Here is a 14,595-nt window from a genome sequence, read left to right as displayed (position 1 = left end):
TCAAGTGTCCACACTGCATCGTGAGCCCAGGCCTGTGCGACCCCCGCTGGGCATCTGCACTGCAGTGTGATCCTGGGCGTAACCACTGCAGCACCCGGTCTCAGCCTGTGCTATCACGTCTGCACGGCGCGGCGCAGGCCTTCTGACTCCAGCCTGTGGCTTGTGTGGCGTCCAAGCTGCAAAGGGGGACAGGGCTTGGACCTGAGTTGCAGCAGGACTCTGGCTCGGATCCACCCCCAGCAGCTCCTAGGAGCCGGGTCCTGAGTGCTTGATGCCATGAATCAGGCTGATTTTGAGTGTGGACAGAAGGCAGGCTTGGGCTCAAACATGAGTCGGAGCCTGGGTGCAGTGTGGACAGACCCACAAAGGGGGAGGGGTGGGTTGTTCCCAGGAGTCTCTTTCACCCTGCGGGGACAGATTATAAGAAGGGACGGATGGGAGGCCAGTGGTAGGTGTGCTGGTACTCGTAGCTTTACATGGACGGCGATAGCTTCTCATCAGAGCTCCCATGATGGTCTGCTGCCCCATGGGGAGCAGGGTTGGTACTAGGACCCCCGGGGCTCGGCCGGTCCCTCGTCTGCAAGTGATCAGATTGGAACAGCTGGGTTAGCCAGGGGATCCCACGTGGGGTGAGTGATCAGCCAGTGGGGCCACAGACCCCTGGCTAAACCTCGTGCTATGATGGGCTCCTTGCCCCCTCCCTAGTCTAGCAGCAGCCAGAGGTGGTGGGAAGCTTCCTGGATGGAAGTTCGGAGAGGGTGGGCGGAGTCTCTGTTCCCCACACTGTGTAGAGACCCCTCCCCTCACTCGGCAACATGACACAGCTGCACATCAGGACACGTTCAGTGACTATTGGTCGCCCCTCCCCTCACCTTTCCAGAACGGCCGGTCGGTCAGCAAGCGCGGCGTGAGCTGTCAGTTTGGGCCAGACGTCACCAAAAGCTTCCTGGAGCAGAACCATTTAGAATACATCATCCGGAGCCACGAGGTCAAGCCCGAAGGCTACGAGGTGACGCACGATGGCAAGTGCATCACCGTCTTCTCGGCACCCAACTACTGGTGAGAGCTCCGGGCAGGGCTTTGGGGAACCCCTGGGTGGCTAAGCCACAGAGGAAGCTAGGGAGTGATCAGGGAGCATCTCTGTTTTCTCCGGAGCCTGGCCTGTGTTGGGGAGAGGTCCCTGCCACATGTCCAGCCTGCTTAGATTATGAAGTCACCACTTAGATCATGAAGTCTCAGCCCCCTGGGACAGAGGAGATCCAGGGGTCACTGCACACTCCCTCCTGCTGAGACACTGCCACCTCTGAGGGGTTCATACTCATCCACTGCTGAGATGCAGCCACCTCTGGGGCATGGCACCTGTTTAACAGCAATAGCCCAACTCTGCAAGGTTAGGGCAGGAAGTAAAGAGTCCTGGGGCCTGGGGGAATTTGTGCCTGCCCCTTGTAATGGCAGGAGCTGGAGTTTTCTTAACGGCCCCCAAGAAGTCAGGATCTCAGGTTTAAATCTTGTCCACGCTTCCTGCACCCCCTGACTGCCAGGGGAGAGTGCCTCCCACTGAGCTCCTGGCAGTTTCTGGGTTTTGGCTGGAGGTCTCAAGTCGTGGTACCACACTGACTCTGACTTATCCTGGCTTCGAGGGTGAGATCCAGGGGGTGACAGCGCAGGCCTCCCGGCTGGCCCTTTCTGGGCAGGAGCACAGCCAGCAGAGGTTTGGAAGCCAGCTTGGTTAGCGTCATTGGCATTTGCTGCTTCCACCACCAGGGAGGGCAGGGTGCTTGGGAAAGGGGAACAGTGCCACTGACAAGCAGCTAACGGCTGTGTGTGCATGCTGCAAAAGGTAGTTTGAGCTAGTGGTTAGAGCAGAGGCTGCAAGTCAGGACTCCTGGGTTCTATTCCTAGAGCTGGGAGGGGAGTGGGATCTAGTGGTTAGAACAGGAGGGGCTGGGAGTCAGGACCCCCTGGTTCTGAACCTGCTCTGGCCAGGGGAGTGTGCCATCTAGTGGTTAGAACAGGGGAGGCTGGGAGTCCAGATTCCTAGGTCTGTCTCTGGTGCTGGGACGGGAGTGGGGTCTAGTGGTCAGAGCAGGGGAGGCTGGAAGTCAGGAGTCCTGGGTTCTATCTTCAACTCAGCAAGTGCTTGGGCACATTACTTCTCTGTGCCTCAGTTTCTCCATGTGTGCACTGGGGTCACAGCCCTGCTGGTGAAGCATCTGAGGTCTCAATGAGAGTCTCACTCTGGAGCTGCCCTCCTGAAGCAGGTGCTGCAGACAGGTCTGGTTTTGTCCCACGCAGCATCCGGGGGCGGTCTGGCCACGCTGCGTGAAAGTCAGGGAGGTCTCTTTGGGTGGGGGCTGAAATCTCCCTCCCTTGGCTGGATGTGACCAGCTCTCCATGCATTCTCTCCCCAGCGACCAGATGGGGAATAAAGGTTCATACATCCACCTGCGAGGGTCGGACCTGCGCCCCGAATTCCACCAGTTCACAGCCGTGGTGAGTGATTGGATCGTCCTGTCAGAGCTGCCAGACACTAACTGCACCTGCCCCCTGGGCCTGCCAGCCTGGGGCAACTCCCTCTGGCCTTCACGCTGCCCGGGGCCCAGCCTGCTTCCATGGCTAGGCAGACGATCCCAGTCCTTCACCTGCCTCTTGGTTGGAGGAACCAGGGCTCCCTGCCCGTCCAGACCCAGCTCCTGGCATCAGGCCGCCTGATGTAGGCAGGGGGTGCAGTTGTGACATCTCTGAACTTGTCCTTGAGCTCTGGGGTGTGCTTGTCCTGCCCCCACTGCCCTGCTGTGTGCAGACAGAGGCCTCGTTTGGAGCTACAGCTGGGCCCTATAGGCCACCCTGCCACTTTTGAGGGGGCAGTAACCTCTTCCTGATTATCCCCCAAACCCAAACGGGGCCTCCCCAGCAGGTGTGAAGCTGCATAGGAGGAAGATCCGGCTTGTGCTCGGAGTGCACTGCGCTGTGGCTATTCTCTGCTCCCCCAGGGCCCAGAGAGGGTGGATTGGGGGCGTGGGCAAAGTGTCCTTTGCTGTGGCTGTTCTCTGCCCCCAGGGCCCATTGAGGCAGAGTGTGAGTTAATTTCAGCAGCCTCAGAGCTGTTCTTACACCAGGGCCCAGAATATGGGGCACGCAGAGGGGCCTTAAAGCCACTCCTTGTCCCTCTCCCCAGTGACAGGGACGGGGGAGCTGGGAATTGGGCCCAGTGTCACTGGAATGAGGCTGGATCCTGGAAAACGTCCCCAGATGTGCCCACAATGTCCCTCCGAATCCCACAGCTGATGGAGTCTGCCTCACTCTGAGGCTTTGGACATGGGCGCTTGGCAGCCAGGTACCAGCCCTCAATTGCCTGCGCAAGAAGGCTAGCCACGCCTCTGGGAAGCTGACTCAGCTGTGTGGGAGGAGGAATTGCACTGACATTTCATCAGATGTTTACCCTCCCTGCTCGCTCCCTGCTTTCTCCTGCCTCTGCTCCTCACTGCCTAAATGCATGAAGTCATCTGCCTTGGGTGGGGTCCGTTATCCCAGCCAGGGTATCTGTGGGCTAAAGGTTTCCCAGCCCGGCTCATGTGCTGAGGGAGGGGGGAGATAAAAGCTGGGAAACTATTAAACCCCCTCCTGGGGCTCAGTGGGGCCTGGAGGGTCTTAAAGAGATACAGTCCAATTCTCAGCCAGTGCTTCCTCAAAGAGCAATGGGAGGAAGAAGTGTCCCGATACAGAGGGGGAGGGAGGGCAGGCTCCTAGCAGGTATGTTTGCAGAGGGGCCTAGTGAGTCAGGGCCCACTTTGAGACCCCCCTAAAGGGTCTGATTTCCAGAAGCTGCAGGAGCCCGGCCCTGTCTAATAGAGCTGGGCAATTTTGTAGGGTGAGTATTTATTTGCTGAAAAACGCAGTTTCATGTGGCCTGAAGCTGTGCATGAATTCAGGTCAAACGGGGCTTCTAGTTTTGGCCAGAAAAAGTAACAGCTAAAAACATTCCAAAAAAGTTGACTCGTTTAGAAATGTAGAGTTAAACTCAAAAGGGTAAAAACCCGAATCATTTTGGAATATTTTTTCTGTTTTTTGTTTTGGTCGACCTGAACAGAAATGGTTTGGGATTTTTCTGGTTCAGCCACCAAACCGGGAAATCAATTCTTGGCTCCGCTCTAGTCGCCAGTCGAGAGTCACGATCACGCTGTCCGCAGCGGCCCTCCATGTTCTATTTCTACCAGCTGTCTGGGCAACCCTTTTTCCCCACAGTGCCCCCTGGAGCCCTGCTTGGGCACTGGCATCTGCACTGTGCCCCCTTGCTCTGCACTGGGGCTTGGTGAGCCTCAGTAATAATTAATTTATCCGTCTGCAGTGTCTGAGATCCCAAAGTGCTTACTGTGTCAGCAGGCCTGCCCCACACCATCACTTCCCCCAGCACAGAGACACAGCTGAGCCCCCACCCTGCTCCCTGCGGCACAGCGCCCCCTAGCACCGCACTGGGATATTGGTGCCAGCACTGAATGCCAGTGCAGAGCACCCTCTGCCGAGGCCCCGCCCCACTCCCTGTGGCACAGCGCCCCCTAGTGCTGCCCTGGGATATTGATGCCAGCACTGAGTGCCAGGCAGAGCACCCCCTGCCGAGGCCACGCCCTGCTCCCTGCGACACAGCGCCCCCTAGCACTGCTCTGGGGCAATGCTTCAGAGAGGGGTACACCACCTCACCAGCACTTTCATTACCATCACAGTCTCCCCACAGCCTCTTGCCCCTCTGCTCCTCGAGTGGGCAGGGGCCTCTGCAGACACCACAGGAGGGTGGGACAGTGCTGCCACCTGAGCCCTCAGGAATTAACCTGGCTGCCTCTTCTCTTTCAGCCTCACCCGAACGTCAAACCAATGGCCTACGCCAACACCCTCCTGCAGCTGGGGATGATGTAACCTCCCCCCACCACCACCCCCCGCCTGGAGGACCCCCATGCTAGGTGGAGACGGTTCCTCGGCCTGTTTAATTTCTTCCCCCATCAGCCCGCGCTGCCCAGCCGCCGGAGTGTCCATCACAGGGGGGTCGCCGTGGATCTCTTCTCCCCCACTGAGACCATTTGTAGTGTTGCCGTGAGCTGGCGTCACACAGCCAAGAGGCAGAGCGCTAGCAAGGAGTATTTTTTTTAATATATTGGAAAGATTGTATTTATTCCCAGGGCTCGTTCCTTCCCAGCTCTCCCGGTTTCTCTCTGACTCCAGCCTGGAACAGAGAGGCCGCTGGCCCGCTGGTTCTGTCCGCAGCCCGATTTCCTGGCAGACGTTACTGGCCTGGAGGGTGGAGCGTGGAGGCCTAGCTCCCTTCCCCAAGTGCTGTGGCTCTGAGGCATCTCTCACAGGTGGTCTCTGGGCTTGGGGATTTCAGGAGAAGTCGCAGGTTGGGATCAGGTGGGGTCATAGGTTGGGATCAGGTCACAAGCAGAAGCAAGTTGTGGGGCAGGGGGTAGGTTCCATCCTTAGTCATCCTTTCCCTTAGCGTCAGAAACTCACTGTGGGCAGGCAGGGATGGCTGGGCTCCACTTTCACCAGCCTGCGTGGTGAGAGCTCAGCCCAGCAGGGATCCCTGGTCACATCCCCGCAAGCATTCTACACCGGGTGGACGTGGGCGTGGGCCAGTTTCACAGGTGCTCTCTAAGGCCAGGATCTGGGCCAAGTGCCCCGGCTGCTGGTCTCATAGATGCTGTCTGGGGCTGGGATCTCTGGCTACTAGGATCTGGGCCATGGGACCTCCAGCCCCCAGTCTCCCAGGAGGTGTCTAATACCAGGATCTGGGCCCAGCTTTTCTGGTTTCAGAGGGTCTGTCCACACACCAAAGAAACACCAGAGGCTGGCCCATGCCAGCCCGCTCAGGCTGTGGGGCTGTTTCATGGCTCTGTAGACTTGCAGGCTGGGGCTGGAGCCCAGGCTCTAGGACTTTGCCAGGTGAGAGGGTCCCAGAGCTCAGCAATGCAACAGTCCTGCAGCCTGAGAAAGGCAGCGTGGGCCAGCTGTGGGTTTTCTTTGCTCTGTAGATGTACCCATAGGTGCTCTAATTCTCTGGGCTCATGATCCTTGGCTGCCAGTCTGACAGACGCGCTCTCACCCTGGGGTGCCCCTCTTCCAGGTCCCCTGGGAGCAATCTGATGTGAGGCCGGTAGCTCCCCGTCCTCCCCCTGAGACGTGCCTCCTCCCCGGACATCTGCCTCCAGCTCTCCACCCCCTCCACAACAAATAAGCAATAGGTGTGTGGGTGATGGGCTCACAGAGGCCAGCCTCGAAATCCTGATCTTGCCAGGGGTGTGTGTGTGGGGTGGGTGTTTGTGTGTAACTGGGGGGGGAGGGTTGGCAGCAGACTGGATTTCTCGGGGTGTTTTACCCCCACCCATGCCCTGGCCTCTCAGCCTGGGGAGCATCGTGCACCCCCTCGTGGAAGAGCGGCCGGTCTTCTGTGCCACATATGCAAACCAACAGCAAATGAGTCCAGAGCACTTGGGTGTCCCTGTGCTCACCACCAAAGCCAGGAGCCCCCTACACACCTCTCGAGCTATTCTACTGTCTGTAATTAAAGATGTTCAAATAAAGTAATTATTGTAAGCCTTGCGGACTAGCTGGCCACTCCTGTGTCCTGGGCCTGTCCCCCTCCCCCCACAAGCACATCACTTGCCCCAGGTGTCCTTAGCTCCCCTCCTGTTTTCTCCTTCCAGTTCTGCAGCAGGAGAGCATGTGAAAGCTACACCCCAGGGGCGTATGCAACCGGCCATCAGTGCCCTCAGCTGGAGGGGGAGCAGCAAATGCACACCAGCTCTGAGCTCCTGGAGTAACCACGCATCATTCCTCGGGCCAGTCGCTTTGGGGTGGGATCTCCCACTAGGCAGAGCAGGAGATCAGCTTTGTCTCCAACCGCACCTGGATCCGAAGCAGCAGCTCAGCCTCGTAAAGGGGGCTTTGTCTTTGCAGCGGTAGGTCTCGGGGCAGCATTCTCTCCATTTCAGAGATGGAGAAACTGAGGCACAGAGATGGGAAAGGAGCATGCCTGTGGTCTCTCTCACAGCAGCAGAGCTGGGAATGGAACCCAGGGTGCCTGGGTCCCAGCGCTGTGCTCTAACCACTATGTGATGCTGCCGCCATCTGCTCACTGAGCTAACACTTTGTCCCATCCATGAGGGCCTCCTGAGTGCCTGTCAGCCCTCCCCAAGGCCTCCCACCCCCCGTGAGTTGGCCTGGCACGGGCTGCTAAGGCCTCACAGTCTACATGGGACATTGTCCCATGGAGCTACTGCAGAATGAGTCTACTGCCCTAGTTTTGCCAGACAATTTCCCCAAGCCCCTAGTAGACAGTTTCTCCAGGCCTACACAACCCATGACTCCATGCCCACCAGCTCAGTGGGCCCATCCCCCTGCCCTTGACTGCAGAAAGTGCATGGAGAAATGGCGGGCTGGCAGCGGGCTCCTTGCGGTAATAATCCTACTCTGCTGGTGATCAGGGGCTTGGGGTTCCCAACCTACCCCTGTCACTCACCATGTGATGAGGCCATTCGTTGTGCTCTGTATCCCTCCTCCGTGCATTCTGGAGCGCTCAGTCCCCTGCTGCTTCCTTCTCCAAATGTTCCCAGCAGGGAACGTCCCAGAGGGACCCCGCGACTCTGTTACCTACAGGTGTTAGCAAGAGACAGCGAGGCGGCTGTCCCCAACCCCACACTCTGCTTCCTGCACAGCTTTAAAAGCAGCTAGCGAGTTTGTTTAGAGAAGGGCTGGATGCCAGCTAGCTCTTCGGCAGGGCTGCTGGCATCTCTCAGAGGGAGTAAAAGCTGCACTGGGGTGGCTTGGATTTGCTGATGCTCCAGCTTTGGAAGCAAGAGCCGCTGCTCAACTGTGCAGTAGAAAGAGACCGTCTCCTTTCACACTGGGCGTTAAATTTACCCACCTGCAAGACGTGGCCAGGAAGGAGTTGGTTTGAAGCCGTCAGCTGTTGCATTGATTCCTTCCCAGCAAGATGCATGAACCTTGTGTGTCCCCCTCTGGCCAATGCTCACCTCTGCCTTCTGCACCTGGGCCCCATGTGTGTGTTGCAGGATGGCACTCAGCGCTCATGATCAGCTGCTGTGAAAGGACTGGGAGGCTCAGGGGAATTGGTGATGGAGCTTTTCCTTGCTGGGGCTGACTTGCAATTGAGTTGAGATCCAGTCCCAGCCCCATTTACAGCCCTAGAGAGGAGACGTGATTGTACAAAGGGTCACAGAGTGCAAGAGGGAGCAGTTCCCCAAGGCCGTTTCGGTGCACAGGTGTCTGACAGAGGTTATGGCTGTAAAGGTCTGGTTTTAATGTGCAACATGCTCCGCGCCCTCGACAGATCAGCAAGGACAGAATCAGAACCATAGAAGATGAGGGTTGGAAGGGACCTCAGGAGGTATCTAGTCCAACTCCTGCTCAAAGCAGGACCAACCCCAACTAAATCATCCCAGCCAGGGCTTTGTCAAACCGCAAATTAAAAACCCTAAGGATGGAGATTCCACCACCTCCCTAGATAACCCATTCCAGTGCTTCACCCCCCTCCTAGGGAAAAAGTTTTTCCTAATATCCAACCTAGACCTCCCCCTCTGCAACTTGAGACCATTGCTCCTAGTTCTGTCATCTGCCACCACTGAGAACAGCCTAGCTCCATCCTCCCTGGAACCCCCTTTCAGGTTCAGGTTTCAGGTTCAGGTTGAATGCTGCTATCAAATCTCCCCTCATTCTTCTCTTTTGCAGACTAAACAAGCCCAGTTCCTTCAGCCTCTCCTCATAAATCTTGTGCTCCAGACCCCTAATCATTTTTGTCGTCCTCCGCTGGACTCTCTCCAACTTGTCCACATCCTTTTTGTAGTGGGGGCCCCAAAACTGGACACAATACTCCAAATGCGGCCTCTCTAATGCTGAATAGAGGGGAACAATCACTTCCCTCGAACTGCTGGCACTGCTCCTACTAATGCAACCCAATATGCTATTAGTCTTCTTGGCAACCAGGGCACACTGCTGACTCATATCCAGCTTCTTGTCCACTGTAACCCGCAGGTCCTTTTCTGCCAAACTGCAGCCTAGCCCGTCGGTCCCTGGTCTGTAGTTGTGCATGGGATTCTTCTGTCCTAAGTGCAGGACTCTGCACTTGTCCTTGTTGAACCTCATCAGATTTCTTTTGGCCCAATCCTCCAATTTGTCTAGGTCACTCTGAATCCTATCCCTGCCCTCCAGCATATCTAGCACTCCCCCTTTCCCTCCATACGATCAGTGTTATGGAGGGACAGGCCGGATCCTGCTGCCATGTACAATTGCAGAGGAATTTTGCAGTCAAATATGAGCCAGCTCACTCATCTTGGCTGAATTGTTACACAGAATGGGTGGTATCTAGATGGTGGGTAGGAACCAGACAGTGCAGGGCCTTTCTCAGAAGTTGGATGTCTCTTTGCAACTGGGTTACGAGACTCTTTTCTCCACTGTGGGGGATTTGAGGCAGGTGAGGTTATGGGTGCTCACTAGAGCCTCAGGCATTCTTCAATGGGCTGTGTTCCTTTTCCATTTCGGTGGTGGCCCTCTGCACCCAGGGACTGGCCCACAGATGCTGTGAAGAAGGCCAGTGTTGGAGTCCTTAGGAAAAAAGATGTGCCGGGATGCACAGAGACGCTGGCTACCTGCACTGTGAGGCAGGGCTGCCATGGCCCATGGCAGTGCCAACTTAGCCATTTGTCACTAGATCTGGCAGCTTTTTAGTCCTGCATGAGATGTTTCAGGCCTTGCTGCAGCACATCACTTGCCACCAAACCCGGTGGCAATCTGGTGACTTTTGCTAGCTCTGGTGACAAAAATCACCCAATTGGCAACAGTGGACAGAAGATAGAACTGGGGGGGGGGGGGGGGGGCGGGAAGGGGTTAGGTGAGTCAAAGGGGCATGGGGTTAAGCCCGGGAGAGAGAGTGGAGGTTAGGGGTAAGGGGATGGACGGGTGGATATTGGGGACAAGGGGTGTAAGATTCCCCAGCAGTCCAGCCTGGGATGCCTTTAAACTGCTTTTCTGGAGAACAGCAACTTCTGCAGGCTCTGCTCACGCACAGCCAGGAGCATGTAAAATCCTTCCCAGCTGAATACATGCCTGCTCTCCCAGCCAACCAGGAATACATACAGGGCAACACTGGCATCGTCCCGGCCCCAGCCCTGCACCCTGGGAACCCAGATGTCTTGTACTGTCCAGCACATTACTGACCAATGCAAGCTCATATCTAGGCCGACATTCCAGCAAAGGAGAATGTTTATGCACTGGCCTTTTATCTCAAGCAAAGGTTTCCCAAGCTGTTCAGACATGCACACTGGTTTAGATAAAGCAATAAACCAAGTTTATTAACTAGAGAAAGCTAGCTCTTCAGTGATTATAGGTGGCAAGGTATAAAGTCAGAATTGGTTACAAAAGAAAGAAAAGGATAAACACGCAATCTAATGCCCAAACTTTATCAAGCTAAATAAGATTTGAAACAAAGATCATTCTCACCACACCAGATGCTGCAGGCAAGTCTCAGTTCACAGTTCTCGGTTCACAGGCTGGGTTTCCTTTCACCCTGGGACCACCCCCTCCGTTCAATGTTCATCAGGTATTCATGGATGTTATGAGCAGCACAATATACGGTGGAGAGCAGAAGTGGTTAGCAGCATTTCCCCTCCTTTATACTCTGACCTGTTGTATAGGAAAAGTCATTGTGGGGGTGTCAGGCGGTTCCATCATGTATTTGAGCTGCCAACTCTCCTTCAGATACTTTAAACTGAAATGCTAAAATGCTAATACTTTCATTTATACCTTCCTCCCCTGCTGGTGAATGTCCGATTAAATAGGTAATGGCTCTTTAGCACCTTGCTGGCACGCAGGTGTGTATTTGTCTGTGAGCAGTTGGCTTATGGTGTTACCCAGAATTACAGTGTGTTTCAGTAACAATCACACAGCGCAATCTCACATGCAGGGCTGTTACACACAGTTCAGCAGGATAATGATACTCAGCAGATTATGAGTTTTCAAAGGCTCCCTCACAAGGCATGCTGTGTACCACATAGATTAGCCATATAAAAGTAGTGATTGTGGGGTATGGGAAAGGCAGAGTGGGCTCTTGGGGTTAGATGTGGGGGGATCGTAGAGGTTGAGGTGGGGGTTATAGATTGCCAGGGAGCCAAGGGCTCTGTGATTGTGGGGAGCGGGCTCAGGGAGTCCTGTCAGCCAGAGGAGGGGGTTGGCAGTGGGCAGGGGAGCTCTGAGGGATGGCTGTTGGTGCCAAGTGGCTCTTGTTATGGGGAGGCAGTGCTGGGCTGCTGCTGGCCGCTGGCCCCAGAGAGCGTGGCTGTGGGGTGCAGCCCTTACCCCTCCTCACTCCGGGGCTTCCTGGACCTAGAGGTGCACCTCCCAGTGTGAGGAGCTCAGCCTGGGGGGAAGGTGCCTGGTGGGAACAGGAGGAGAGATGGCAGCAGACTCCAGGGGGGGTCCATTGGGAGGCATCTCCGGGAGAGATGGCAGCTGGGTGACTGAGCTGCCGTCCTGCCAGCGTGGCTGGGAGGAAGAGGAGAAGAAGCTTAGAGAAGGTGAAGGGGTGAATCGAACCGCATCTATCAGTGCCTACCTGGAGACCAGATCTTTAATAACAGGCTCTTCCGACTAGCAGAGACAGGTCTACCGCGCCAATGGCTGCACGCTGACACTAGACAAATGCCAGTGTTTAGCAGGGAGTGTATTAACCATTGGACCAGCCTACCACAGGTGGGTGGGGATTCTGCAGCCCAGACCCCCGTTTAAATCAAGGTGGGATGTAAAAGCTCTGCGCTAGGAATTATTTGGGGGCAGGTCTCTGGCCCGTGTTACCCAGTAGGTCTGACAGGATGGCCACAACAGTCCCTTCTGGCCTTGCACTCTAGTGTTCCTTCCACACTGCACTAAAACACCCGTGGCTGGCCCAGGGCAGCTGGCTTGAGCTGCAGGGCAATGAAATTGCAGCGCAGATGTTTGGGCTCGGGCTGGGTTCTGGGACCCCGCAGAGGGGGAAGGATGGTGGCTCAGGAATCAGCTGTCGCTAAATGCCTTTCCAACCACCCAAAATGGTGCCAGGATGTGCTTCCAGAACTCGCCAGCGTGGCTTGCGCATGGGTGAAGGCAGGTATAAGCAAATCTGTAGCAAGGCCCGCGTAAGGTCTCCCTCGAGGGCTACTGATCACGCAGCTGCTGCTGGTCTTTGTGTTGGCGAAGGGGCTTGGAGACACTAAAACAAGAGGCACAGACGATCTAGCTGGGCTCCATGCGATGGGGACTTGGTTAGAGCTGGGCAAAACTTTTTGACTGAAACTATTTTTTTGGTGAAAAATGCTGAGTTGACGACACCAGAATGTTTCACTGAATTATTGGTTTCAGGATGATGGAGGGCCAATGCTCCCAAAATGCTGGATGTCTTTGAACTGAAATGTTTGGGTTTTGCAGTTTGAAGTGACTTTTCAATGCGTAATTTCTTTCTTTTATCTTTAAAAAAGGTGGGGACTGGTCAAAATCAAAATGAAACATTTAAAATGTGGCCAAGTGAAACGTGGCATTTGATTCAATGCTGGGTTTTTTCAACTTTTCAATTCATTGAAAATTTTCAGTTTTGGTTTGACTCAAAATGAATTCTTTCCCCCTGACTTTTCAAAACTGCCACTGAACCGAAAAAATCCATCAGTTGCCCAACACTGGCCTGATCCCCCACACCCATGCTCAGGTGCTGCCATGACAATGGCCTTCACATTTAGTTCTTCAGCACAGCTCCAGAAAACAGCTGGCTCCTGGCTCCGGAACTCCATGCCCACAATAAACATGGCCGCTTCACCCGCTAGCCTTCTCCCAACTAGCTCCTGGCTTCAGGATGCCATGCCCACAACAAACATGGCTGCCTCACCCTCTAACCTGCCTCGTAACCTAGCTCCAGGCTTCATGATGCCACGCCCACAACGAATACGGTCACCTCACTCTCTAACCTGCCTCTTGGGTATCTCCCCCTTGGCAGGTGGGGGAGTCTTAGTCCCTTCCCCCCACCCCTCTGTCATTCCTTTTGTTATAGTTAATCACATCCCCAAAAAGTGACACTAAAAGAACATAATCAAGCTTGCAAAGACAAGCACGCAGAAGTTACCAAGCATCAACTTTAAGGATGTGCCCATAACCTTAACGCTGCCCCCTGGTTGTGTATCATTGTGCAGCAGTCTTTAGCATGTTGCCTGGTGGTCTGAGACTCCTGGCCCCTGGGTTCTCTTCCCGGGTCGGCCATTGACTGGTCTTGGGCAAGCCGCTCCCTTCATTTTCCGCAGAGTGTTATTTTTTTTCTCATTGAAAATTGCTGAATTTTTGGTATCTGGAAAATGTTGGCTGCAGCAAAAAGAACATTTGTGAGGGAGGGGGCTGGGGGTGGGCAGGTAGTTGTTGACGAAAACCCGAGAAGGTTTTCCACAAATATTAATTTGTTGTTGACTTGTCTGCGTGGCTGGGGATTTTTCAGCCCAGTTCTAATTCCCAGGCCAGTGCTGCTGTCTCCTCACCCTGGAACGACCATAGCCCAGCCTAATGAACTCTGCAGTTTGTTTAATGTCAATTTCCTTGGCTTTTAGCCATTTGTTTGGGCTTGGATTAGGATCTCATTAAGCTAGGAAATCCCCCACTCTTACTGAATGCTTTAGGCCTGTGAGTGAGGTCAGCTGACCCATCCCATCACAGCCTACATGCCTCTCACACACAGAGACCACCATGGGGCTATCTGCACGCTCCAGGGATAAGAGCACAGGCTCAGCCGGTCATGCTTTTCCATTTGTTCTTCCCCTGGGAGTGGGCAGTGAAGCCAGCCAGAAATCTGCCGCAGCCTGGTCGCTCGGCTTGATGGCCACACAGCACGAGACTGCACGATGTGCAGTAAGCCAAGACTTGGCAGAGGAAAACGAGGAGCAAAAGTAGGCGGCTGGCATGCAGGACACCTGGGTTCCCCTCCTGGGGCTGGAAGAGAATGTATACTAGTGGTTAGAGGAGAGAATCAGGACAACTGGTATCTCTTCCTTTTCCTGATGTTTTAGTCCATTATTTATTCTTAGGATTGTGATAGCACCTAGGAGCCCCAGTCATGGACCAGGGCCCCATTGTGCCAGGTGCTGTATAAACAAAGAGCAGAAAGATGGCCCCTGCCCCAAAGAGCTGGCAATTTAAGTTTATATTGTAGCAGCATCTACAGGTGCCAGTGAAGGATTATTTTTACAGCTTCCATATGCTGAGAGATTAATAAAACTGGGACTTTTCATCTTGGAAAAGAGACGACTAAGGGGGGATATGATAGAGGACCATAAAATCTTGACGGGTGTGGAGAAAGTGACTATGGAAGTGTTATTTACCCCTACACAAAACACAAGAACTAGAGGGTCACCCGATTAAATTAATAGACAGCAGGTTTAAAAACAAGCACAAGGAAGTTCTGCTTCACCCAATGCACAGTCAACCTGTGGAACTCACTGCTGGGGGATGCTGTGAAGGCCAAAGCTATAACAGGGTTCAAAAAAGAACTAGATAAGTTCCAGGAGGACAGGTCCATCAAAAGCT

General features: G+C 54.6%; 1 protein-coding gene across 1 annotated transcript in view; it reads left to right on the top strand.

The window, feature by feature from the left end:
* The window catches only part of PPP5C (protein phosphatase 5 catalytic subunit), a 65,299-nt gene extending 58,709 nt beyond the window's left edge, over positions 1-6,590 (top strand). Inside the window, exons 11-13 of the mRNA XM_067556796.1 lie at positions 881-1,059; positions 2,412-2,493; positions 4,849-6,590. Coding sequence (XP_067412897.1) covers positions 881-1,059; positions 2,412-2,493; positions 4,849-4,911 — 324 coding nt within the window. The 3' untranslated portion in view covers positions 4,912-6,590. The remainder of the gene's footprint in view (positions 1-880; positions 1,060-2,411; positions 2,494-4,848) is intronic.
* Positions 6,591-14,595: the final 8,005 nt, after the last annotated feature.

Source organism: Emydura macquarii, unplaced genomic scaffold, assembly GCF_026122565.2.
Source record: "Emydura macquarii macquarii isolate MOO-44397 ecotype Brisbane River unplaced genomic scaffold, CSIRO-AGI_Emac_v2 contig_1790, whole genome shotgun sequence".
NCBI classification, from domain to species: Eukaryota; Metazoa; Chordata; order Testudines; family Chelidae; genus Emydura; species Emydura macquarii.
This window is presented reverse-complemented; position numbering and strand designations above follow the sequence as displayed.